This window comes from Macaca mulatta, chromosome 3 (genome assembly GCF_049350105.2).
Source record: "Macaca mulatta isolate MMU2019108-1 chromosome 3, T2T-MMU8v2.0, whole genome shotgun sequence".
In the NCBI taxonomy this organism is placed as follows: Eukaryota; Metazoa; Chordata; class Mammalia; order Primates; family Cercopithecidae; genus Macaca; species Macaca mulatta.
The window spans coordinates 97,699,636-97,727,092 of NC_133408.1; the positions used below are offsets into that span (position 1 = coordinate 97,699,636).

General features: G+C 52.7%; 1 protein-coding gene across 4 annotated transcripts in view; it reads left to right on the forward strand.

The window, feature by feature from the left end:
• CRHR2 (corticotropin releasing hormone receptor 2) overlaps positions 1-27,457 on the forward strand; it is a 236,713-nt gene that overhangs the window by 203,392 nt on the left and 5,864 nt on the right. For 3 of the 4 annotated variants that reach the window (XM_028845899.2, XM_077996965.1, XM_077996966.1), the window contains 7 exons: positions 3,073-3,198; positions 17,806-17,891; positions 19,473-19,582; positions 19,925-20,042; positions 22,263-22,416; positions 22,890-22,950; positions 24,483-24,555. In XM_028845899.2, the coding sequence (XP_028701732.2) occupies positions 3,073-3,198; positions 17,806-17,891; positions 19,473-19,582; positions 19,925-20,042; positions 22,263-22,416; positions 22,890-22,950; positions 24,483-24,555 (728 nt within the window). Of the gene's footprint in view, positions 1-2,579; positions 2,934-3,072; positions 3,199-17,805; positions 17,892-19,472; positions 19,583-19,924; positions 20,043-22,262; positions 22,417-22,889; positions 22,951-24,482; positions 24,556-27,457 lie in introns of all 4 variants that reach the window. The other variant, XM_015133773.3, reaches the window with a different exon arrangement.

Genomic DNA, 27,457 nt, shown 5'->3' on the forward strand with positions numbered 1-27,457 from the left:
GTCACACTTCCCTGAACCTATTTGCCAACATGTCCCCAGTAGCTTGGGGAGACACAAACTGTTCCAAATACTTATCCCCTAATGCCTGGCCTCCAGCTGGGATGGGGCTGGCCTGCAGCCCGGGGAACCCATCACTATCCCAAAGCCTCTAATCTACCTCTGCTTCTTTAGTTAGCAAAAAGGCCCCTGTCTTTGTTTGTTTGTACTTGGATTTAGTAAAATTGAGGGAAGTTTGGGGCTTTTCCCAATTTCCTCCTCATTTACCTATTTGCAGACACTAAAGTGAGCTGTAAAATCAATTTGTTCCCAAACTGCTACCTTTTCTAGTTTTTCCTGTGTCACATCTAGAATGACAACTGTGCCTATAATAATATCCATGAAGTAATGGCCCCACATCCAGGGGACCTTGGGTCTGTGGGTCTGTGCTCAGACCCCAACTGCTCATTCAGGATGCAGAACAGCCTTTGACTCTGCCGCTGAAATGGTTACTTCCCAGAGGAATCTTTGGTATGTGAGATCTCCCAGTTAAGAGCGATCCCGTTCACCCAGGCCAACCATCTGTTATGAGCTTTCCCAGTTAAGAGCGATCCAGTTCACCCAGGCCAACCCTCCATTCTGCAGAAATCCACATGAGATGAGAAGTCCCTGGCCTCTGGTCATTGGGAGCACACCACCTGTGGACATAGCTGCATCTCAGGAGGTGGTGCACTTTAGGCACCACCCAGGCGTTGGCTCCAGTAACAAACAAGGTTAACAACTTAAGCTTGGCTTAGGATTTCTCCCTTCCTCTGTGCTGCACTGTGCTGTGTAAAGGGCCGTCCCCTGTATATGAGGGACACTATTTCCCTGTGAATACATGGGCTCACCTGGCCAGCCATACTCTGGCCTGTGTGGGATCCTGGGTAACAGGGCTCAGTCTAGGAATGGAGGGTAGGACTCTGCCGAGGTCCTCCCCTGCTCCTGGCACTGGATAATATGAAGACCAAGGAAATTCTACCTCTGCAGCTGCCCAGAGCTGAGCATGAGCTCTCACTGTCCATTCAGGAGGCAGAGGATAGACCTGGCTGACTGCTCAGCACCTTGTACCTGCCAGTCAGCAGGCCCTGGAGAGATTCCAGGGCTCAGTCCTGGTCTTAGTGTGGCCTCGCTCGCTCTGCCTGGGCAGTGACAGAACCATTAATATGGAGGCTGGTGAGAGCAGAGCACACAAAAGCAGCCTGCCTGCCGCTCCGCCTCTCTTTGCCCAGGGCATGGTGCTGGTTCATGGTGGATTCAGCCTCTCCTAGCAGCTTAGGTTTATGTGGAGCATGGCAGGGGAACAGGACTCATTCCTGAGACTGGGTCCCAGCTCTCCCTGCCCTCTAAAGATAGAAACACACAACACACATGTATGTATTCCCCAGTCTCTCCATCTCATAACTCAGAACCAGAGAGTCTCAGAGCTGAGAGGGGCCTGGGGGAAGATTTCACTGATGGAAAAAGCCCCAGAAGAGAGGGCAAGAGTCCTGCCTGGGGTACCATGGCAGAGAGAGCAGAGTCAGAAGCTGGACCAAAACGCAGCCTGAGTGGAAGCATGCCTTACTCCAGGCCCTGCTGCCCCAGCCAGATGCCCCACTCAGCAGGAAGACACAGCAGGCCTGCCCTGGGCACTCTGAGGGTGCAGCCACAGCAGAACCCCAAGGAGGCAGTCTGGGGTTAGGGGACGTGAGCAAGTTCCCTGGGAAAGTTTCCAGCTCCTCCACACTTGCTGTGGGGCCTAATTCTCCCGGCCCCTGCCCGTTCCTGGTGTGGAAACCAGGGTCAGGTGAGGCCCTGCCCAAGCCTGGAGGAAGAGAGACACATTCTCACTTTCTTCCTGGCGCCCAGGGCACCAACACCTGAGTGTATAAAGCCTTCCAGATAATTTCAGCCAATTTCTCCCCTAGACTTACTCCATCTGATTAAATGGCCACCCGGTCACTCAAGCGGGAGACCCGATGTTATCCCTGCTTCCGGGCTCCTGCTTAAAACCAGCCACCCACTCCAGTTCCTCCTCAGCAGGTCTGGCTGCCCCTCGGAAATCTCTCTCCATTCCAGCTTCTACGGCCTGATCCAAGGTCTTCAACCCACTCAGGCCACTTGATCTCATTAGACTCTTGGGTGTCTCCCTGTTTCCCTCCAGGCCTCCCCAATCCATTTCCTTCCAGGAGGCTATAGAGGCTTTTGGAGGGTGCAGATCTGCCCATGGGCTCTCGGTCCCTGCCTCCCTCCAGTGTCCTCTCTCACGGAGGGGAAGCTCAGGCGGAGAGCTTTCGAACTTTGGGTCGCGGCTGTCCCTCGGTTAGGAGAGCTGCAGTGTTCTCCTCCGGCAGGGGGGCAGGTGGGAGCGCTTTGCTGCCCCCTGCAGCTCTGGGGCCTGCGATCCCCGAACGGGGCATTCCATCACCCCAGGCCCACGCTCTCCAGCCCACAGCCCTCCTCTGGACGCCGCGAGTGGAAGACAGCCGGGAACTGAGAAGCCGTACTCTGGGCAGGGTGGGGGGCCCGGGGGCTGGAGTCCGAGCCCCTCCGAGAGGAGCCGCCCGGCCCCGCCCCCCGGCGCCGCCATTGGCCGCGGCGGAGCGGCTGTACCCGCAGCTCGGTGCGCTCCGCAGCTCCTCTCCGGGAAGGTCCCCACTTGACAGCTCTGGGCGATCGGAGGCGGCGCCCAGAGGCTGCCCGGGAGACCGGAGCTGGGCTGGCCGGGGCCAGGTCCCCGCGCCCTCTCGGCCGCTCACTCTCGCGGCCGCTCCCTCGCAGCCACGCCGAGCGCGCACTCCCACTCCCTCTCCGCGCGCGGCTGCGGGGCGCGATGGACGCGGCACTGCTTCACAGCCTGCTGGAGGTTAACTGCAGCCTGGCGCTGGCCGAAGAGCTGCTCTTGGACGGCTGGGGGCCACCCCTGGACCCCGAGGGTAGGCGGGAGGCGAGAGGTCGGAGGCTGCCCGGGCTCCTTCTCTTGCGCGCTTAGTGCGCCCCTGACCCCGCGCTCCGAGAGCCCGGCATCCCTTGGGGCGCCCCTCTGAGCCCTACTGCGCTCTCTCGCGCCGCCAGGTCCCTACTCCTACTGCAACACGACCTTGGACCAGATCGGAACGTGCTGGCCCCGCAGCGCTGCCGGAGCCCTTGTGGAGAGGCCGTGCCCCGAGTACTTCAACGGCGTCAAGTACAACACGACCCGTGAGTGCCCCCGGCTCTCGCTGCCTGCTCTATACCGGCCTCCAGGGAAGGCGGTTTAGGGAGTAAAGAGGATTCCGGACCCAGTGGCACAAAGCAGCTGAGGGCCGTGGTACCTCAGACCGCTGGCGTTAAGGACCCCTTACAATGTTGGGGGCGCGCCTTCTGCTTCTACCCCCAATACAGCGTCTAACCTCAGTAAGCCAGTGATTTGCCCACAATTCCCGTGCTCCATGCGGTGACAGCCCAAAAAGGGGAGAAGGAAATACTTCCTCCTCTTTAAGTGTAAACCTCCCTCCCTCATTGTAGGTTCCCGTTGCCTGAAGTTCCCCATTAGGGCTTCATTGTTTAGATAATGCTTCCCCTGCCCAGGAGGGGGACCTGTCCCAGGAGGGCGGATATGCTAAGTCCCAAATCCCCCAGAGTGAGTGCAGTGACCAGACCTTACTACCAGAGTGGAGAGGAGGAGGGCAGGAGGCAGGAGGGCTGGGGCGAGCGCATATTTTGTGGGAAGGACATGCAGGCGTAGGTTATGCTAAGCCAGAGGGTGCGGGTGTTGCATCTTCCCTAATCCGAGGTCTCAGGACTGACCTGCTGGGCTGAGTCAGGGGCTGTGGGCAGCATTATTCCTGCGCCCCCACGATGACTGGTGTCTGAATCAGCCCCCACCCCTACCCCCCACCCCCAACACCACCTCTCAAGGAGAACAACCTGTGCCTGCCTTCCTCCTGGCAAGTCACGGACTGGCTTGAGGCTCTGGGGGAAAGGGCAGCAGAGGTTGCTGGAGTTACACAGCCTCCAGGTGGGGTCGTTCAGTGTGGGTTCTGGGTGTGTGCATGTGTGTAGGTGCCTGTCTGTGCCCTGTGGAACAATGGGACGGGAGCCAGGCGTGTGGTCTGCAGGAGGCTGTGGGGGCAGAAATCACTGCCCCACCTAGAACCCCCCTCACATCTCTAGCCGGACCCCAGTTGTCAAGCACGCTGAGACCCTATCTGGATTGTTTGTCTGAAGCCTCTCATCCTGGAACCATCCTTAGAAGCCATCTCAGAGTGTCTGTGTCTGAGTGGTGGCCCAGCTCCACCTCCACCACCCATACACACACACATACACACACACGCTTTCAGAAGCTGAGGCTGAGGGCTTTGATATGAGGGATGGTTAGAAAGCAAGAGAGATGCACCTGCACCTGATGCCAAGCTGCATTCCCCTGGCTGCACCAGCTGAGGGCTCTGGTGGGCCCAGGGAGCACATGCTTCCCATCCATGATTAAAACAGATCTCCCTGGAAGGAAGTAAGGTCCTCAAGCTAGGAAGTGTGCAAGCAGAAGGAATGATTTCCCTGTACCTTCCTATTCCTGACCTTATAAAACTGTATTTTTAGGATTCCATGAGCTGTGTGGGGTGGGGCAATGGAGATCAGCGTGCCTGATTCAGACTGGGCCCGGAGATTCAGGGCCATCCAGGGTAAAGTGGGGTGATGGAGCATCTCAGCCCACAGCCTGTGAACCTCAGGGAGCTCTGCTTTGGTTCTTACCCCAGCCTGGGCTATGCCTTGTTCTCCCCAACCAGCCTGGAGGCCCCCCTTTCCCAGGGCAGAGCCTGGGTCTCTTCTTCATAGCCGAACTGAGTACAGTAATATTCAGTCAATTTGTGGAACACCCACTATGTGCCAGTCACTGCACGGGCACTGTATTGAGACTCTCACTCACAATTGCAACAGACAAAAAGAACAGAATGATGAATGCGCAGAATGATGGAAGCACAAGGTCTATGGAATTGGGGTGGGGGTGGGTGATGAGGAAGACTTCCCAAAGGTGCTGCAGACAGCACATATCAGGCCATTCATATCAATTAAGTCTAATGAGAAGCTGATAAAATGTTGGCGCACCACCCAGGCTGGTAAAAGTAGGGCCAGTTAGCCCCTGGTATCTAATGAACAATTTTCTTCATTTAGACCAAAGTGCTCCCGGCACTGCAACTGCTGGAGAATGAGAGGAGCTGGTGGAGGGTGGGGAGCACTTACCATTAACCAGCACCTATGAGGTCAGCCTAGGTGGGAAGAGCAAAGGCTGCTAATGGCTGTGGAAATGCATGATTGATTTCCGTCCTCCCCATTCTTCACATTAGTGCTGCTTCCTTCTTCTCTGTTTGCCTTTTCCACGGGATCCTTCCTTTAAAAAGAAAGACAGAGGGAGAAAACTCCATGAGAAGCCTAGGGGAAGAACAGGAGCGTTCAGGCTCTACTTCCTGCCCCAATTTTGTTATGCTATAGCCAAACCCCCACTGAAGCCTCATTCCTTAGCGAGCAGGAATCGCCCGGGTGGGGATAGCAGTTTAGATATTAGTCTCCGCAATTTTTCAACTCAACTGAGCACACAGAATCTGCCACAAAGCTATCAAGTGTTGATCATTTTCCAGGTGCCAGCTACTACTGAGAGAGCTTTGTATCCATATCTCAGGCATCCATAATCCCACTCACCCACACTCCCTCTGAGATATACACTGCTTTTATGCCCATATGGCAGACAAGAACACTGAGTCTCAGACACATGAAGTAACTTGTTCAAAGTCCTAATCAGCTCCTGTGCACCAGTGCAGGCAGGTGAATCCACAGCCCTCACTATTAACCATGGAGCAGTACTGCCTCCATAAGAGGCATTCGGTTTGTGAGAAGAGCTTAGAGATTTGGAAAGAAGACTTATACCTCCGGCCTGGAGGATCAGGGAGGACTTAGCCCTCTGAGCTGGACTTCTGGGGACAGGTTGGGTTTTAGCAGGTGAGTGTGTAATAGGCACAGGAGAGGCCCTCTAGGCTGAGGGGACTGGGCAAAGCATGGAGAGAGGCCGGGCTTTGTGCCTTGAGGGGAGTGAGTGTTGTATGGAGAACAGGGAGTAGGAGAAACAATGAGGCTGGGGAGGAGCATGGAGGTCAGGTGATGCAGGCCATTCTACAGGGCTTCACCATCTGGAGAGGGAGCCTGGGTGAGCTTGTGAGCAGGGGAGCTCAGCTTTGGGAGCACATTGTCCTCTGGAGGGAAAGGAGAGGTAAGGGGACTTCTGCACAGAGCCAGGTAGACTACAGGTTGTGGGAGCAAATGAGGATGAAGACGCCAGCAATCTTGGGCATTTGAAATTGACAAGATATGGTGAGAAACAGCAAGGTAAAGCGTTGGGCACACAAGAAACAGCTGAGCACAGCTGGGGATGTGTTGGCTTTGAGGAGCTGGAGGGACACCTGAGCAGAGATGTCCAGAAAGCAGCCGGCTGGGTTGGGAAAAGCTCAAGAGAGCGCCAAGAGTGGAGATAAGGCATTTAGAAGTCCTTAGGATGTGGGGTTAGCAAATAGCTACAGTGTGTGAGTTTGGGAGGCTGGGTCAGAGCCTTGAGCCATCTTACCCAGAGCTATTTCCAGATGCAGCAGGGCCAAGGGAAGGGAAGGGACTAGTGCATGGCCACACATGCTAGTCAGTGGCAGAGCCAAGTTAAGCACAAGAGTCTCCTCGGGTGTTCTCTACACAACCTGTGCTGGCGGTTCAGTGGCTGAGCTTCCACATGTTTGTACTGTGGTTTAACTCATTTAATCCTTGCACCATCCAGTGACAGAGACATAGCATTATCCTCATTTTACACATGGGAAAAATGAGGTGTGGAGCAATTAAGTCACTTATAACAGAACAAGGATTCAAACCCAGGTTCTGCTGCCTCTCAAAAAGCAACTCTGCTAGGTTAAGCAGAGAAGAAATTTTTTAAAAATATATCGGGGAGCTTATGGAATCCAGAGTGGGCTAGAGAACCAGATTTGGGGCCCCAAGCCAAGAACACAGGGCAGAGCTAGCCCAGTGAGGGGACCTCCCTCTCCCTGAAAGGCCCTGCCAACACCACCAGCCCTGGCCACTAGGTGGGACACAGCCCTGCTACCACCACTGCCACCACTACCACCACTACTCTAGAGTCTTTTTTTTTTTTTTTTTTTTTTGAGACAAGGTCTCAATCTACTACCCAGGCTGGAGTCCAGTGGCATGATCAAGGATCACTGCAATCTCAAACTCCTGTGCCCAGGTGATCCTCCTGCCTCAGCCTCCCAAGTAGCTGAGACTACAGGCACATGCCACCACACATGGCTAATTTTTAAATTTTTTGTAGAGGTGGATCTTGCCATTTTGCCAGAGCTGGTCTTCAACTCCTGGACTCAAGCGATCCTCCTGTCTCTGGCTCCCAAAGTGCTGGGAGAATAGGTGTGAGCCGCTGCACCTGGCCAACCTGAAGTCTTAAGCTTCCTGCAGTTATCTCTGGAGAGGCTTTCTCCCTTTCTCCATCTGGGGGCCCCCAGTTCACTAATTCCCTCAGGTAGGTGCATCTGATGGTTGGGGGAGTATGTGGAGCCCCAGGTCCCATGCCAAAGCTCTGGCTACAAGGCAGCCTGGGAAGTAAGGATCTGGCATTTTAGCTCTAGGTGGGGAGGTAGCCTCGGTCTTCCCCCCAGGATTCCCCGAGCCCAGGTTCAAATCCTGGGTGGCTAGAAACAATCCTAAATGTCCATATTCAATTTAATCGGGGCAAGTCTTATCCCTTTTGTGGGCCTCAGTCTCCCTATCTGTATTCAGAAAGGAGGTGGATTAGCATGGAAGTGGTTTGGCCAGAAGTGGGGCACTTATATCCCATTTTCCTCTCACCTCTCCCCGTTCCATGTGGACTTCTCTGAGCCCATCTCTGTGCACATCGCTGTCTCTGTGTCTCTCTCGTTGTCTCCCTGTTTCTGTTTTTCTCTATGTGTGATTCTGTGTCTGTGCGTATGTTTCTATGTCCTTCTCAGTTTCTCTTTTTTTTTTCTACCTCTCTCTCTCTTTCTCTGTCTTTCTCCTTCTCCATCTCTCCTTACTGCCTTCTCCGTCCCCCAGCTCCATCTCCAAACCCACCATCTCCCAGCTCACATCCCTCACTCTATCTGCCCTTCTCCTGCACCTCATCTTGCCTGTCCCTGTGGTCCTTTTGGCTGCAAAGGAGGGTCCTGCCACCTCCCTCCTGGCCATGGTCCATTTTCCTTCTGTGGAACCACTAAGTGCAGCTTGGCTCAGCCTCGGCCTCCTTGACCTCAGGCTCCACAATGTCCTACTGGGAACGGCTGGGGTCATCTGTACTGAGGCATCTGCCAGGACAGGGGAAGAAGGGGCATCCCATCTAACCTAGCCACATGGGGAGGTTAGGGGTCCTCACTTCCCAGAACCCCATTCTAGAGACATGCTGAAACACTGGTTGTGTTACAATGGAAACACATAAGCTGAGTGGTCTCCAGCCAGAGGGGTCTCTCCCATTGGGTCTGCCTGCTTAATCCCTTCTTCAGTCCTCAGGGCCAGAGGTGATAAGAAAGGCTGAAACCTGCCCTCAGGAAGCCCCAGGCTGCTTATCTACCAGGCTTGTGCAAATCAACAGTCAGAGATCAGGAAGAGGGGTTTGGTGGACACTGGGACATTCCTGGGAGGCTTTCTGGAGGGAGTGGGGGTAAACTTTAAAGGTCTTGGAGCAGTTGGGATGCCATGTTTGTTGAGGACAGGCACAGTACAGGAGTACAAGCCTCAGGAGGACTCCAGATAGACCCTGCCCTCTGGGTTGAAGAAGTAGAAGCTGTAAATCCGGAAACTTAGGTCTGCATTCTCAGACACCGGTGAGACCTGATCCCGCCCTGACTTTATTCCATTCTCCAAGGCCCATCAGTTACTCCATGTGTGAGAACAGCTTCCCTGCTGGGAGAGAGGGAAGGCGGGATGGGCACAGCCATCACAGAGGTTTAGCTAAGAGAAGAAGGAAGGAAGAGAAATAAAGCAGAAGTGGATGCCCTTGTGGCCACCCTACACTCCAGAGCTGCCCGGCTGCAGAGCCCTCTATACATTGAGTCCAGCCCTCCCCTCCCCACTTAAGGGTACGAAATGAGGAGAGGGAAATACAGCTGCCCAGAGTCCTACAGCAAGTCTGGGCCCTGATGGGCCTCTGCTGGCTCCGGAAACTCCTGGCTTCTGCTCTAGCTTCTACCCACCTCTGCATGCATCTTGATCTTTCCTGTCTCCTACTCTCCCCAGGAATCCTCCAGCCACCTAATCATCTTGCTCAGGCTCACCCCTTATTGAGGTTGTATTTCACCCTTTCCCCCAGAAAGCATTGAGGAGCCTAGAGACAAGGTTTTCAAAGATGCATAAGACCTGAGCCTGCCTTCCAGGAGCTCCTGTTCTAGAAACAGTGACAGGCAGACTCTCAAAGAGAACTTTCTAATATATGCTCTCAAGTAAAATAGCGCAGTGAAGACAGTCGGAGCACATGGAAGGGAATTATTCCAAGAGGAAGGGAGAGTAAGTTTGGAAGACTTCATGGAGAAAGTCTTGTTGAACAGTACCTTGAAAAATTGAGCTAATGATGTGTCAGATGGAAGGGAGGAGGGGAGCAGAAGCCAGATCATGGAGGCCTCACATGTTGGACCAGGGCATGGGCCTTGATTCTGCTGGCTTTAGAGACAGCAGCTGTTTGTCCATAGCCCTATGGTGCAGGACCAGAATACTCTGGCCATTTCCTCTCCTACCTCCTGCTTATTAATTCAGAGGTCCCAGCATCCTTCCCTGTGCACTCCCTACCACCAATGCCACAGCGCAGCTTGGATCCCTGAGAAAGGACTAAAGGAGGAGCCCCATCTCAGTAACCCTCAGGGAGCTCCCCACAGGGCTTCTTGTCAGGGCCCCAGGTGCAGGCATCTGGGCCCCCCTGACTGCCCACCCCCACCAGGTGCTCCAGAGTCAGGCAGGCAGTCCCTTTCACACACAGCACCTGCCAGGAGAGCCGCTGGGGCAAGGGAGAGTGGCAGGAACCTGGGCTCAGATTCAGCAGGGCTGGATCTAAGTCCTGGGTTTGTCATGACTCACTGAGGGACTGGTAGACCCTCCTTGTCCAAGTCTCGGTTTTCTTATCTGTTTGAAGGGGACAGCAAACATGCTGACCTCGTGGGGCCATGGCACACAGGGGAGATGATGCTGCTTGGGGCTCCCTGTGGACAGCTAGGACATTGTCAGCAAGGGGAGGGGAGTTGAAGGTGGCCTGGGGCCCGGAAGGAGAGGCCATCATGTCCTTGGGGAGGGGAGAGTCCCACCCACACCAAGAATGGCTATCCTCATTCTGGGGTGGTGCTCTCCTGCTGTCTCTGAGGGCCCCCAGAACTCTGTGGTTTCTGGGGATGTCCTGGGAGGGGGAAGTCTGTCTATCTAGACTGAGAAGGTCTGGTGCCTAAAAGCCTATAGAGAAAGGCAGCCACTTGCCCCCCTGGAGGGATGCTGCTGGCATTCTGCCAGCCAGCTGTCTTCTCCCTGCATTACTTCACAGGAACCATGAACTGAAAGCCAGTTCTAATTCTGACCATCCTACTGACTGCTTTTCTCACTTTGGGCAGGTTGTCTCCCCTCTTCAGACCTCAGTTTATCTGCACCAGGTGGGTGGAGGACTTGATGGGTTCTAGTGATGTTTCTCAGTTCCAAGGCAACTTCTGCCACAGGGGTCCTCTGTTCGTCCTCTCCCCACCTTCCTCCATAGGCCGGCGTCATGGCGACGAGCCCACTGAGCATTGCTAGGATGGCTGGAAGGAGGGAGCCCTGTACAGTAGAGGCAGGAACATGAGGTAGGGGCCTCCTCCCACTGCCCCTTCTCTGGGGAGGGCAGAGCTTACACAGTGAGCTGGGTTCTGCTCCCCCTTCCCTTTTTCATAGACTCAGTATGGTCTTCATTAAACTGCTCAATGCCTCTATGACTCAGTTTCCCCACTGTCTCCTGTAAGTATGCTTACAGATCCTGCTTAAGGATGGCAGGGCACCGTGAGTGAAAAGTCCTGTGAAAATAGGGAGCTGAGGCTCTCTGGAGGTCCAGAACAGGCAGTTGAAGTTCAGAGAGCTGTGTCCATACAACATTAAGAAATGGAATCCAAGCTCCCTGGCCTGAATCTCAGACATCACCAACAAAGGGCCCTGGGGATGCCTTTCCCACCCATTGGCTGGGGTTGGCAATAGTAGACTCCCAAACTCAACCTAGCACTTCTATGTCAGTCTGGGTCTGAGCTTGGGTGAACATCACCAGCTGCCTGTTCCTCTCTGACCACCAATTTGCTGTGATTGGATCAAGACAGAAATATGCAAGGTGGGCCTCAACGTTGGTCAGTCCTCCTTAGCCTGCAGTGGCCTCCAGGCAATGCAGGGTACTGACTCAAGGAGATGCACCTCATTTGGGAAGCTCAGGAAAACCATGCTGTTAGCACCAGGACTATACATCTGACCACCCCAGCTCTGGCCACACTTCCCCAAAAGTCTCTTAACTGGGGATGAAAAGCAATCCAGTCCAGGAAGTGAAGGCCAAGCTGGGAGGAGACATTGGCTGAGAGGTTTTTCCCACAAAAAGCAAGAAAGATGGCCAGGCATGGTGACTCATGCCTGAAATCCCAACATTTTGGGAGGCTGAGGCAGGAGGATCACTTGTGGCCAGGAGTTTGAGACCAGCCAAAGCCACATAGTGAGACCCCATTTCTACAAAAAAAAATTAGCAAATTATCATGGCATGGTGGCACATGCCTACAGTCCCATTACTCAGGAGGCTGAGGCAGGAGGATCACTTGAGTACAGGAGTTCAAGGCTGCAGTGAGCTAAGATCACACCACTGCCCTCCAACCTGGGTGACAGAGTGAGACCCCATCTCAAAAAATGTAGGTAAGAAAGGTGACTCAAAGTCAAGGTCAAAGATTTCCCCACCAGGCCCCAAGCCAGACAAGAAGATGGCTGGATCTGGAGTGGCCTAACTACAGGCAGTAAAATGAATTGAGAGTGGGATATCTGGCCCCTAAGGTATTATCTTCTGGGAATCTGGACACTAAGTGGCAATGACACTGAAGAGGTGGCATAACTGGCGGCACCTGCTGAAACACAGGGTCATAGGGAGAGCCTCTCTCCTAGGTACACCAACTCCAGGGTCTCCTGTGAGGAAGTGTGTCCCAGAGGAGAGAGATCTTCTGCCTCTTCATGGTTGAGTGACCCCAGACGTGTCAGTTTCTCTCTTCAGGTCCCACCAGACCAGATGCAGAAGTTGCCTTCCTAATTCCCAAGGAGATCCCTGATGACTCAGTTTCCAACTTGCTTCCCTTGGAACAGTCAAAGCTTTCATGCCAGGAACCTGGAGGATGGTGCCCACAAGTTTGCTGTTTGAGACTGACACCCCTCCCCCATGTGGGGTTGGACTGCAATGTCTGCAGTTTGGCAGCTGGGTCAGCCTACCCGTGGTGTCTTGTCGTGTGATCTGGCTTCCTCCTGCGTGTGTGACTGTTTTGTATTTGCCATGCATCTTGGTGGAGCATGGGCATACGAGGTGGCAGACTGTCTTCCTGGCCCACTCTGAGCCTCCTACCTTCGATGAGTTCCCAAGTAACCTAGGAAACAGCATCAGCCTTGGTCCATCCTAAGATCTTGTGTACTCAGCTTTGTGCAGTACTTAAGAAAGGGCCAGAAATGACAGCAAACCAGGCCATGCCTTTAGGGGTTCTCAGCCTTGTACAAAATAAGGCAAACTTCTGCTCCAGAGAACCTGGGCTGGTTAGGAAAGTACAACACCTTTACAGGGGTCAGTGAAAGAACAATCCCAGCCTAGCGTGAGCCAGGCAGACACAAGCAGCCAGACCCTTGGGGAGCTGGAACAGTCATGGAAGCTACCTGGAGGAGCTGGGGCTGGAGCTGGGCCTTGAAAAGGGGCATGAATTGGTGTGACCTCATTGGGCCGGGCCCAGGGCCAAGATCTGAATATCAGGTGGGAAGGCTGGTTCTTAGGAGCTCTCCGAGGTCCCCAACCTTAGAGATAGGCAGGGATGAAGAATGGCATTACGCTGTCCGCGGTGCTGAAAGTTCCGATCCCATGTAGTGACTTCATTCCTTCTGTAAATACTGCTTCTGGCCCTCCCCACCTCAATGTCATCACTTTCTCTCCCTCACCACTACTACTACTAGTACTACCTCTTCTTTTTCTCCTCCTCCTCCTCTTCATCCTCCTTCTTCTTCTATAATCATCATCACAGGGTCTCACTCTATCACCCAGGCTGGAGTGCAGTGGCACAATCTCAGCTCACTGCAACCTCTGCCTCCCAGGCTCAAGCAATCCTCTCACTTCAGCCTTCTGAGTAGCTGGGACTATAGGCACACACCACCACGCCTGGTTGTTTTTTTTTTTTTTTTTTTTTTTTTTTTTTTTTTTTTTTTTTTAGAGAGAGAGAGATGGAGTTTCATCATGTTGCTCAGACTGGTTTCAAACTCCCAGGCTCAAGCAATTCACCCACCTTGGTCTCCCAAAATGTTGGGATTACAGGCATGAGCCACCATATCCAGCCTTTCCCTCACTTGCTGTACTTTTCTTTCCAAATAGCCAATGACCCCATTGCTGTGCCTCACCACAGTCCCATTCACTCTTTTCCCCATGCCTACCCCTGTCCCTTGTACTCCTTCCCCCAAAATTACTACCAAAAATAGCCCCTCATGGTCCTTGTCTCCTATGGTCCATGTCTCTCCAGACGGTATCAGAGATAGAAGTGCCAACCATTTGAAGGTGATGTCAGGGTGCTTGGAGTTGTCACAATAGCTTGGGGATGCTAAATGGCATTTAGTAGACTGGGGAGTCTCACATAACATATAATTGATACACCTGAGATGCCAAACATCATAGAGAATCGATTTACTGTAGTTTTTCTAAGAGGCAAAACTGAGACTAAGAGGGAAGGGACTTAGTCATGGTCACCTAGCTATCCAGAGACAAAACTATAGCTAGAATACAGGCTCTCATGTCCTATCCAGGCTTCAGGACCACCCCAGGTAACAGCCTGAACTGGGAACTCTTTGCAAAGTGTCAGCATCTGAAACGGGGAGAGCCCATTGTAATGGAGGTTTTTGGCAGGCCTCGGCCACTCTGAGCATGGAAACCAGGCCTCCCAGACTACAGAGTCCTGCAAGAGAAGACCCTGCCTGCATCATTCAGACCCTAATGCCCCTGGAAGCCCACACTCCACATCATCAGCATTGATCCTCAGCAGGGGCACTTGTGTTGCTATGGTAATGGGCACCCACCTCTCTGCATCCAGCTCCACAATTTTAGCCTTGCCATCTGCCCTCAGAGTGTGTGCCCATCCATCTATGGTTTCCAGGGGGTGGAGGGGATTCTTTCCGTCTTACTCTCTCCTGTCCAAGGCTGTGCCTGAGGGCCCAGTGCCCTCATTAGCTACAGCAGACAGCTCCTCCGAAGAGTGGGGCACATCTGTCCTCCAGTCCTTTGATACCCAGTGTCTATAGCCAGAAGCTTATCTGCAGGCAGGGCTGGGCTGCCAGAGAGGGAAGTCCCCTCCCACTACTGCATCCTACCTGCTTTCCCAGGGGTCAGCAGATCTGAGTCAATTCTGTTCAGCCCACATTTCCTCAGTGGCTCTGTCCTGAGGGAGATCTGGTGGCTCCAATATGGCTTCTACTTACTTGTCTGTTCCCAAGGAGCTCAAGTCCAGTACCAAAGAAAAGAATGATTAGGTCCAAAGATGTGACATTCATAGTGAATTATGGCAAATGCACTAAAACAGAATTTGTGTTTTTCAAACTATGGATTGTGATGCAAGAGTGGACTGTGGAGTCAATTTAGTGGGTCATGATCAGCGTTTGTGTGTGAAATGAATAGAAGGCATTAGAATAGGCTGGATAGGAAAATAGTACAGTTGTGCTCAAGCTAAATCTTGCTTTTTGAAACTGGATTCTGTGTGTGTGTGTGTGTGTGTGTGTGTGTACTGGATTATAATATAAAATGTATGTGTTATTGTGGTTCAAGGGCAATAAAGTGGAAAAACTACATTACAAAGGAAGGGATAGAGGGGGAAACAAAGAAAGGATTGCTTCAGACCTAGGGGTGTTGGGGATGGCTCCATGCAGGAGGTGGCATTTGAGAGTGGGTTAAAGATGGGTAGGAGTTCATCCGTGAGCAGTGGGTAAGAAGGAGGAGGTGCTTTAAGAGGTGGATCCACACAAAGAGGGTATGTGCCAAACCTGTTTGTGCCAATGCCAGTGGCCATGCAGAATGCTGGAGATGGGTCAGGGCAGCTAGGCTGGGGCCTGTGTATCAAGGGCCTTGACTATCATGCTAAGAAATTAGACTTTATTCTTGAGAGCAATAAACAGCCACTGATGGCTTTTAAGCAGGAATCAACATGGTCAAGGTGGCAAGAGAAGAAGCAGGGAAGTGAGAGAGGAGGCCGTTGTGGCAGTCCAGGCAAGAAGACTAGAGAGCAGATGGAGGGATGGGCAGGAGGGGAGTGAACTCTGGAAAAAGAAAAGGAGGAGAAAGAATCCATGGAACTTGGGACCCCATGGACATTGGTGTGAGGGAGAGGAAAGGTCTCTGATTTGCAGCATTTCTATCCTGACCCCCTCCCACCTGCAAGTCCACCCCACTATCAGTGCCACCACAGGATATCATATTTGGGAAACAAGTGTTCCGAGGCCCCATCCTCAGGGAGCCCCCACACTGATCAGAGTGACCAGACTCACTCACCTGGACAGCTCAGGGCTGGTCATCGGGCAAGGTTTGGAGTGTGGGGCTCAGGTGGTCAGGACTGGAGGTGCTCGGGAGAGAGAGCTATAGAGTGAAAGCAATCAAGGTCTTCCTGAAGGAAGGGGCCTAGCATTGAGCTTCAGGAAAGCTAGATAGTATTTATGAACACACAGAAGATAAATTTTTCTGCCCTTTGAAACACAGACAGGATTCTGGTCTGCCTCACCTCACATAGACTGTTCAGAGACACTGTAAACCCCCATCAGGGAGGGACTGTTCATTTCACAAAAGAACTTACCCTCCTTACACAATTACTTTTTTAGTTCGGTGACATCACCATCACCGACCCTCACAAGTTGAGGTAGCCTCTCCCTTTCATGAGCATGAATGTTGGTAAGAAAAGATGGTCCTAGGTATCAAATTCAGAGCCCACCTGGGGAGTTGGGCACCATGGCTGGGGGTGGGGAGCAGGCTTCCTCTTCCTGGGAGTCAGAATCAGCATCAGACCAGGGCATTCCCTGACTCACTTGGCAGGGGGAGGGCAGGGCCCTGCCAGGGATGGGCCTTGGCCCAGGAGGAAGGAATAGGCCAGTCATGACCCTGGGTTTGAAGAATGGATGAGCTCCAGGCACCAAACTAAAAAACAATTAAGCTAATAGAATCTTCCCCATTGATTTTGCTCTTCGGCAAGTGCTCTTTCCCAATTCCATTGCTTCAAACTCATCGGGCTCAACGGAAGTGGGTTTTTAAGTAAACTTAATTATTTCAGAACACACTGCTTCCAAAAACAACCTAAAGTTCCCCCTCCAGCTCTGCAACTCTGTGATCTGCGAGCTATTTATTTTAATTAGCTTTACATTGTATATCTAACATATGCTAAAAAGAAAAATTCACAGACAACTGCCCATTAGTCAGAGAGATGAACCCTGGTAAAAATCACCCCCAAACAATGGAACATTCAGCATTTGTAACCCACCCGGGAGGTCAGAAACACACTAGTGAGGAAGGCAGAGCAGAGGCAGACTTGGAGAGCTCCGGGCCTTCTCCGGTGGGAGGGCTTCCTCCTGATTGGAGCTGGCGTATGGAGGGGGTGTCTTAGGAGCCAGACGTTGACAGTTGGAGCTGAGATAGAGAGAAAGGCAAATATGAGCATTTTTCAACTTTCCTACCATCCCCCTTGACAAAACCTGCACTTGTGTGCACAGGACAATGCTCCTTGAAACGTCTTTTCACACATCGTATTCCAACTTGAATACAGAGGCTGGTTCTTGAACATTGAGAGACATCACATGGTGGCCTCCCAGGCAGCAGCGGCCCAAGAGCAGCGGCCCAGCCCTGAGTGCCCAGCATTCACTCATTCCTGTTTGCCACTACTTGATATGGCCTAAAGGTTAAGAACAGAAGACCTGAAGCCAGAACTTCTGGGTTTGAATCCTCTTGTCATCTTTGTATCCTTGGCCAGCAGCTTAATCTCTTTGTGCCTCAGTTTCCTCCTCTTTGAAATGGGTTCATATTAATGCCTACTTCATGGGGTGGTTGTGGAGATTGAATGGACGTGTGTATCCATAGCAGTTAGAAGAGGACCTGGCACATGGGAAACACATGCTATGTAAATGGTAGCTATTATTAAAATGGAAATGCTGATATTGGTGAAGTATGGATCTCAAATATAAAACAATTGAGGTGAGGATGTAAATTATGTGGCATGCTGAAAGCAGTGAATCTTCAGGCACAACCCACTGCTTACAATTGGATTCAGTTTTGAAGCAAATGAACAAAATGGAAGTGTACAAAGTGCTAGTCAAAGATTGTATCTAAAATGGGTTTTAGCATGCCTTTAGCAATCTTGTAAGATGAGTCTTTTGTGCTATTTTCACATAAGTGGCTTACATGTAAACTTTCAGATGCACATTGTATTTCCTGCCCTAGGAGAGCTGAGGTGTGTTTACCTTATCCTGTGGGCACTAGGGAGCCAGGGAGGGCTCTTGAGGAGGGGAGTGACCTGACTCTTGGCAGTTGGCATTTTTTTGTAGGGAATGCCTATCGAGAATGCTTGGAGAATGGGACGTGGGCCTCAAAGATCAACTACTCACAGTGTGAGCCCATTTTGGATGACAAGGTGAGTGGCCCTCACCTGCTGTGACCCCAGGCCTCACACACGTATTAGGACTCAGGTTGAACACAGAGGATCCCAAGGGGGGCAGACCAATCCTTGTGTCACCCAGCCACTCCCTTCTGTACCTCCTGCCCCTGCCCCCAGTGTCCTGCCCCGTGCTCAGTGACACTGTAGAGGAGTAGAGAAGGGGGACATGGAGTCCTACCTTCAAGAGAGCTTGGGCTGCTAGAGGATACAGCCAAGGTGGCATGTGACACAAAAAGGGAATGACCGTGTAATCAATGCTCCCAACATCTTAGACGCTGTGTGGCTGCACACCTTCCTCTCCCTCTGGGCCTCAGTTTCCCAATCTGACATTCTGATTCTGTGACTCCCCATGGAAACAAATGCAGCCCCACAAGGGCTGTCCCCATGGGAAGCTGGGTCCTGCTCTGCCTCTCCTGCTCCAGCTCTTGCTCTGGAATTCAATTCGGTGCTGCTGAGGCACCGAACTCCTCTCCTTGAGGCTACGCCTCATTCCTGACCTAAAAGGATACATCTCAGCTCTGTCCCCTCCTCATTACCCAGCACAGTCCTCAGTGGGGCTGGGACTTTTCCCCAAATGAAGTCCAAATTGAGAGGGAAAAACATTCACCCGCCCTGAGAAAGTCATTCTGCAAAATGTGAGCCACAGAGGTTCTGCAGGGAGGCCACTCAACGGGCAGGGAGCCCTCCAGCCCTCAGTTCTCACCTCCACTCTTTCTGCCCCTCCAGCAGTGGAGAATCAACACAGGGGGTGGGTAGGGTGGAGGGGTGGCTCTCCCTGGCAGGAAGGAGTATTTCATCACTGACTTTGTTTCAAATTGCCAACACTTTGTGATAATTAAAAGTCAACTGACTTTTATTCAGTTTGAATAAAATTTCTAAATTCTCTATAGACAGTCCACCCTCTCGTGTGGTCTCCAGGGCAGAGTAATCTCAATGCACCCCACCCCAGGCCTCCCATAGGCCATTGCTTCTGAGGTAGGATGGCAGGTTGGCCCCATTGTACAGACATCAAAACTGAGGTCCCGAGATAAAAATCAACCCACCCTCAGTCACTCAGCCAGCTGGAATCTGGGCTGAGACTAAACTCAGGAGAAGCATTCTAGAGTCTAGAATTTTTAAAAAGAATCTGTACCCATACCTCTCAAAATGTGCCCCCAAAAATGCATGTTGGTGCCCGGCACAGTGGCATATGTCTGTAGTCCCAGCTACTTGAGCGGCTGAAGTGGGAGGATTGCTTCAGGCCTGCAGATCAAGGCTGCAGTGCACTATGATTACACCTGTGAATAGCCACTGGATCCCAGCCTGAGCAACAGACTGATACCCCATCTCTAAAAAAATTAAAATAAATGCATGTTGGAAGGCCTGACCACAGCCACTTATCACAACAAGAGCCACCCAGGGCCAACAGGAATGAACTCTAAGAGCCAGGCATGGCAACGACAGCTGGAGCACTTCTGCCCCCAAGGTTAGGACACAGAGGTGGCCATGGCTGGAGTACCCAGCCCCACCCTCACGTGCCCATGCCCCCGTCTGCCCTGTCCATGTCTGTCTGTCCAGCAGAGGAAGTACGACCTGCACTACCGCGTCGCCCTTGTCCTCAACTACCTGGGCCACTGCGTATCTGTGGCAGCCCTGGTGGCTGCCTTCCTGCTTTTCCTGGCCCTGCGGTGAGTCCACCCTTCCGCCTTGCTTTCTCCTTCTCCCTCCTCCTACAGTACCCCCTTCACCTCTCCCAGACATTCTCACCTCCATTCTGGGGTCCAGGAGATAAAAGGGCCAGTGGAGAAAGGGGGGTTTGGGCGGGGTGCCAGGGCATAGATCATCAGCAGGCATGTGGGGTGCAGAGTGGGAGCTGGACTCAGAGGCCTCACTGTGGCCACCGTGGGTGGGAAGTGGCTCCTAGTGCAGCCCTGCCCTCATCCTAGGCTGAGTCTCTACCTGGCCTCAGGGCGAACCCAGTCCCAGTTGACCCCTGACCCCAGCTGACCCCTGACCTGCACCTCCCACAGGAGCATCCGCTGTCTGCGGAATGTGATTCACTGGAACCTCATCACCACCTTTATCCTGCGAAATGTCATGTGGTTCCTGCTGCAGCTCATCGACCATGAAGTGCACGAGAGCAATGAGGTCACTGCTCGGGGAGACTCGGGGCTAGACCTGGGGGACTCTGGGCTCTGGGGGCACCCATCTCTCTGTCTGCTGTCTGCTTAGACCCCTCCTTTGACAGGAAACTCACTACCTATCAAAGCAGCCCTCTTCTTCTTGGGCAGCTTTTACTCTTACAAGCTCTTCCTAATGTTGAGCTTCTGCAACTCTACCCCATTCTTGCTCCCACTCTGAGAACAGATCCTCTGTACTCTCTCCAGGCTCTGAGACAGACCCCTTGGAGATTTGCACACAGAGACTGATGTTCACCAGTCCCCCCTACTCTCAGCTGGTGACACCTGACTTTCTGGCTGCTCCTTGGCTGACCCATGGCCAGAATGCTGTCATCTGGGCTGTGGCTCAGGTGCAAAACCATACCTGAGCTCACCTCCACCCTAGCCATTGTCCCACCAGAGCTGGGCTGGGAGGAGCAGGAAGCTGCCAGGCTGGAAGCTTCACAAAGCTGACTCCAGACACATTTATCCTAGTCCACTCCTTATCTTGTGGATTCAGATGTCCTCAAAGACCTCTTTGAGAAAAAGAGGCTAGAACTAACCTCTGTTGAGCTTTCTCTGAATCCCAATGAGACTAGCAGGGATCATTTTCCCCATTACATAGACATGGAAACTGAGACTCACAGAGGTTGAGTGACTAGCCAAGGTCACATGCAGTGATGACACCTCTACATAAGGGGCTATCCCACATGCTAACTGTCCACCCTGGATTTCTGTCCATTGCTGTGTACTGTATCCAAGCCATTGGAAAAGTATAGACTAGTTTTGGGCCATCGCAGAGCCCTGTGGCACACCATTAGAGACTTCTCAGTACATTTCCTTTGGGTGGCCTATGCCTTAGCAGACACCAGCCTGGTGTGATCCTTAACATGGTCCCACAAAGAACCTTGCCTCAGAACCAAATAGGCTCACTCAAGTTGAGGGCGCCTTCTAGCTCCCACGTGGGCTTATGCTAATAGAACATCATCAGCCATGGAGGAAAAGTAGGGTTGGGAGGAGGGGCTCGGTAGCTTCCCACCTCAGCAGGACTTTCTCAGGAAAAAAGGAGACAGACCTCCACAGGAGGCTGTGCAGGGAAGCCCAGAAGACAGCCACGGGGACTGGGCAGGGAAGCCCAGAAGCAGCCAGCAGCTCAGGACAGGAGGGTTATCTAAGAACTGGGGCTGTCAGAGCCAGAAGCAGAGCCCCTGACACACAGGTCCCTGGACCTTGAGCTGGCTCCATCATTCCCCATGTCCCAGCCTTGGCTCTCAGGGTGCCCTGGGGATGAGCATGTGGGGAAGATGACCAGGTGGGGGTCTGTTGAGAGGAGCTCTGGCGTGGAAGCCCAAGGCCTAGATCCTGGCCCTGCTGTGGCCCACTGTGTGGCTCTAGAGGGGCGGGGGCTTCCCCTCCCTATTTCCTTTGGGAAGGTAACCTTTGTGCTTGGGGAAGGTAGCCTTGCTCAGAGGGACAGGGACAAATTCCCCTCTGCTGGGAAGGCACGGAACCACAGCAGGCACAACCACAGCCACAACACAGCTACCCTCGTGCCTGTCTTTGTTATCCTCTGTCTCCTTCAACCACCCTGGAAGGCAGTGTTACTTTTTCAGGTTCAGAGAGGTGCAGTGACTTGCCAGGAGCCGTGTACTTTGCAAGTTTCCCTCCAGAGCCAGTAATGATTGTGCCAAGTCCAGAAGTTCCCAAACCCAGAGTCTTTGGAGTATCCCCTCCTTGGCCGCAGCCCCACTTCATACACCCTTGACTCACTTTACTCACTTTTTTTTCATTTTTTTCTAAATGAAATTCCATATCCCATCCCTAAAAGGAAGCAGATCTGACTTGCTATGGATTGAAAATGACTCAAAAAAACTAAAATGAAAATACAACAAGGTGGTTGAATTCCAGCCTCTGTCTACAGAAAGCTCAGAGCCAGACTCTCCCTCTCTTTACTAGAAAGAAAAATTAGAGTTAGAGAGATGTTAAAAAAGCACACTGGCCCCAGTGGAGAATGGCACCTTAACTTAATCTGAAAGAGTGAAAGAGCACTGGAGAAGGATGAGGCTTTTCAGAGTGAGGTTCACTGGTATTTGATGGCATATTCACAAACCCCCTTTGGGAAGCCCTGTGTCTTGTTGCCCTGCCTGGGGATGTGTATGTCCTGCCTGGGCCCTGAGCAACCTCCTGACAGCCTGTGCCCTGCACACAGGTCTGGTGCCGCTGCATCACCACCATCTTCAACTACTTCGTGGTGACCAACTTCTTCTGGATGTTTGTGGAAGGCTGCTACCTGCACACGGCCATCGTCATGACCTACTCCACCGAGCGCCTGCGCAAGTGGCTCTTCCTCTTCATCGGATGGTGTGAGGGTCCCGGGGGCAGCAGGGCCTAGTTGGGGGGAGGACTTCTCACCAGGCCATTTCCCTTCGTCTTGGGTCCAAGGACCAGAGCCCGGCCCTGCCCTCCACCCCCAGCCCAGTCCCGCGGATGCAGCTACTTCCCTCCATGCTGGTGAGGAACAAGCAAAGGATCCCTCCAAAGGATATTCCTCAAATAGCTCTTCTCCCCCTGCCAGGAAGGACCTGTCCAAGGCCTTTGTCTCTGGCTCAGAAACTGGCTGGCTCTACTCTATCACAAAGTCACACATCCCTGCTTGGAGAGAGGGGCGGGGGCATGGGCCAGGGGTCGAGGGACAGGGCACCCCTGGGGTTCTGGGTAACCTGCTGTTGGAAGAGTAAAAACATGGTCCCAGCCCCATTGTGGTCCACCATGATATGTCCTACAAGAAGGTCCCTGTCCATCGGTCCCCTGCAGCCCAAGTCTGTCCTTCTCTCAGGCATCCCCTGTCCCATCATCATCGCCTGGGCCATCAGCAAGCTCTACTATGAGAATGAACAGTAAGTGAATGGGCCAGCCATGGGGGCTCATGGGGAAGGGTGTGGGGTGTTAGGAAAGGTCAGCCTTGGGCTCTGGCCAAGCCGTGGAGCAGGAGTTGTAGCCACACTTAGACAGATTCACTGTCCTGTTGTCCCTAAATTGAAAAAAATAGCCCTGCACTCAGAGGTACTCACGTAGTAGGGCTCAAGGAACTTTGCTGAATTAAGTTAGGAATCATGGTTCCTTGCAGTGTCTCCCCGGCCCCTCCCCGCACCCCACCTCCGTGCCACGCACGCCCCCTTTGGTCTTTGTAAGACCTCCTCAGACTTGGATGTGGCAGCTCTGGCCCAGGGTATGTGGAAGGGGCCAAGGCCGCACATGACATCCAGAGCTGTCCATGAGCATTTAAAGAGTCCATGAGCATTTAACAGAGATTTTTTTTTTTTTCCCCTGAAGTCCCAGTCTGTGCCTGGGTGCAGTGTCCCATCCTGAGGTTCTCCCTATGCCACAGGTTGTGATATGCTGAGCCACAGCCCAAATGACAGCAACTCTGGCCATGGGTCAGCCAGGGAGCAGCCAGGAAGTCGAGTGTCATCAGCTGAGAGCAGTGGGGACTGGGGAACATCACCCTGTATGCAAATCTCCGAGGGGTCTGTCTCAGAGCCTAGAGAGAGCAGAGGGGATCTGTCCTCAGAGTGGGGACAAGAATGGGGTAGAGTTCCAGGAACTCAACATTAGGAAGAGCTTGTAAGGGTAAAAGCTGCCCAAGAAGAAGAGGGCCGCCTTGGTAGGTGGTGAGCTTCCTGTCAAAGGAGGGGCCCAAGCAGAGACCAGAAACTGTGGAAGACAGGGAGAATCCTATCTGCGGCAGGTCTGCACTGGATGACCTCCAAGATTTCAGAGGGCTGAATTCCCCAAAGTTGATGGCCCCTCCCTGTGGTCCAGTAGTTGCTGGCCGACCCAGACCCTAAAGCCTTTCTCCTGACCAGCATCCCCAGAGAATGAACTAAGCCTCTGGCAGCCAGTGAGGCCAGCAGACAGCAGCTCCCTTCACTGGGTGAACAAGTGTTGGCGCAAACACACAAAATCCCAGGCTGGAGGTAGGAAGACTCCACTTCCACATCTGCTGCTTTGTGTGGCCGAGTGAGTGCCTGGCACACAGAACAGCGGGTTTCAAGCAATATGGGAACAGGTGGCCTAACGCAATTGGCCGTGGACCAGCAAGGGGGAGCCCAGCTCTCCCTGTGCCTCCTGCATGCCCAGTCCTGTGCCTAGCAGGCTGCAATGGGGCAGGCGAGAGAGGAGGAGCAAGAGACCCATGGCCTGTCCTCAGTCTGGCTGGGGAGATTAGACCCACCGTGTAGAGCAAAAGACAGCCTGGGTGGGTGAGGGTGGTCAGTGGAGCTGGTATTTCCACCAGGGCTTTCTGGGAAGGGTCAGTCCTGGAGGCTAGGTCTCAGGAAGGGTAAAGCTGGAGGACCCTGGGCCCAAGTCTGGGGGATTCCCTCAGTTCCAGCTCAGCAGGCCCCCTAAAGCTACCCCATCTTCACAGGTGCTGGTTTGGCAAGGAGCCCGGTGACCTGGTGGACTACATCTACCAAGGCCCTATCATTCTCGTGCTCCTGGTAGGTCCTCAGTGGTGGCTGGGATGGGGCTGGGTGACAGGAGGACAGCGGAGGGTCCACCCAGGCAGAGACAGTGGCAAAGATGTGGCATGGGTAGCCCTGCGCACCAACTCTATATGCCACCCCATACCCTGTCTGTGCCACCCTATGCCCCAGCACCACCCAGCCTTCCCTTCCTCACGCTCGATGCCCTGGCGCAGCCCCGCACCACACTGGTGACCTCAGGGCTCTTTCTCTGGGAGGAGAAAGGATCTAATGGGTAGACTTCCTGTGCCCTCCTGGTCTGACACCGTACAATGCTGAGACAGCCAGGTGAGCAGGCAGCTGGTGACAACAGAAGAGTGTGCGGACTTCTGTTCATTCCAGACCTACGTTCCCCTCGGCACCCAGCGACCCTCTCTGGGTCCAGCCCACCACCCCCAGCCTGGAGTGGAGAATACCGGGATGAAGCGTAATGAGCAATTGTTCCTTGTCCAGCTCCCCGCCCTTTGCCAAATGTATTTGCATCTAAGGTATAATTGCCACACATCTTTAATCCACAAAGAGCTTTAATTAAGGGAGAGTTTAAGTAGAGGCTGCATTCTGCAAAAGGAACCCATTATATATCATACCTTTAAAAAAAAAAAAGAGAGAGAGAGAGAGAAAGAAAGAAAGAAAGACATACATAAAAGCCCCGTAAGAAATTGGCATTTACGTAAGACTTATTTCAGGCTCAGTAATTTCAGGCTCCTGTATGTACCGGCTTCCTTAAAGGGCCACAGTTCCTTCTGGGAGACTCAGCGAGAGTGCCATCTCCTCCTGCACACAGAAGGTGCCTGGTGGGGCTTTCTTTTGTCTACCTTGGAGACAATTATTATGTATCTCTTTTATTTTCTTACTCTCCTTTTTCTGTGACTTTGGGTTTCATTTGACCTCCATCTTTGGAGTGTCCTTGATATATGCGAACTGATGACGACTAGGAAGTTTTTTCACCCACTGCTGGAAATTCCACTGTCAGGGCTTGTTTCACTTCAGAGGCAGAAACCAGGTTTTGTCAGCAGCTAGTAGGATTGTCCTTGGACTCCCAGCTGCGGTGAGTCACTCACCCCTCAGTGTGAACAGAAACCCCATGAGATCCATTTCTTCCCAACCAGCTGCCAAGGGCCATCCTGGAGGAATAAGGCTTTTGATGAGCTTAGGATGGAGCCAAGGAAGGCTGGCCTGGATGGGGGACCAATGGTGGCAGAGAGTGAGCCCCAGCTGTAAAGATGTTGGACAGGTGGTGAGGAAATGCCAAGAGAAAAGGAGGCGAGGAATGCAAGAGCTCAGTGTCAAGACCCAGCTCCCTTCCAGACCCCTTCTTTGGCTCCACCCCGGCGTCTGTGCTCATAAGCCCTTTCCTTCTTTCCTTTGGGCCCAGCTCTTTGCATCAACAGGGGCTTCCAGATTCCAAGCTGAGCCCTTCCAGAAGCTCTACATTATTTCCAACCCTTGCACGCTCAAGTCTTAAAAGAAGTAGGGTTATGCTCTCCATTTTACAGATGAAGAAGCCGAGAGAGATGAATTGGCTTGCCCAAGGTCACCACTAATAGCTAGCACAGCTGAGGCTCAAAGACAGGTCTCCTGGTTTGTCCCCACCATCTGCCTGCTGTCCTCAAGGTTGGACACGTGCTTGGTGTTCCTGCCATCCTTACACTTCCCAGCAGTTCACAGCTGCATTTCTGCTGCTAAGAGATACTCACTTATTTCTGGTTCTGAGAAGTGAATCAGGTGGTTGAGCTTGCAGGAAGCCTGACTTCTTGCTGGTGTTATCACTGTTGGGGTCATGGGAAAGGATTGGCAGTCACTAGGCCAGACACAGGTCTTAGTGCTCTCTGTGAGTATTGTGCTAATCTTCTAAGGCAGGCTCTGTGGTTAGCCCCCTTGGAGGTAGACAAGGCAGCAGGAACTCATGAGGTTAAGCAACTTGCCCAAGGCCACACAACTGCAAACTGGAACAGTCAAAATTTGAGCCATGAGACTAGGACTTGGTGCTTCAGTTCATGTGTGGGCGGGGGGGGGGGAGCTTATCTTCAGTTCTTAGCCCATCCTCCATTTCTCCAGGCCTTTCTGACACCTTAGGAAAGGTGTCATCTCCCCCACCCCAACCCCTCCAGGCCCCCAGCTAGGCCACAAGCCCTCTGCAAGCAGGGGCTCCGACTGCCTGTCCACTTCCCCATCGCTGATGCCTGGCTCAGAGGCTGACACGTGGTCCATTGATTCATTGAATGAATGAACAATTAAATAAAACCAGAAACAGGCTGAACAAGGGCAGGGTACAATAGACAGTTCTTACTGAAGAACTGGAGTGTGTTTTTAGGGGGAGGTGGAGTTCAAGAATGGAAAGTTGGAGAGCTCAGTGTGGGCAGGTGACCAGAAGGCTCCCTGGAGAGAGAGGAAGGTGCCTGTGGTGGTGTGAAGTGGGAGGCTGGGAAACAGGCTCAAAGGAAAGAAGGATTTTCAGGTTACATAGACCCAAGCTGAGATGAGTGGGGCCACATAACTAAATGCCTGCCAAGTGTAAGGATGGGGACAAGGCCTTGTCTCCCAGATGCTCCACACTCGACCCTGTCCCTGACCTTGCCTCAGCACAAGAAACAGGGCCCTATAGCCAAAAGGTGCTCAAGAACCACTTGTTTACTGAATAGATGGATGGGTAGATGGGTAAAATAGTGGTTGGACAATTGAATAAATTGGTTGCTAGGTAGATGGATGGATAGATGGATGGGCCAGTGGATGGGCAGATAAAACAGTAGATGGATAACTGAATGGATTGGTTATTGGGTAGGTGGATGAATGGGTAGATGGATGGGTGCGTGGATGGATAGATAAAAGAGTAGGTGGATAATTGAATGAATTGGTTGTTGGCTAGGTGGATGGATGG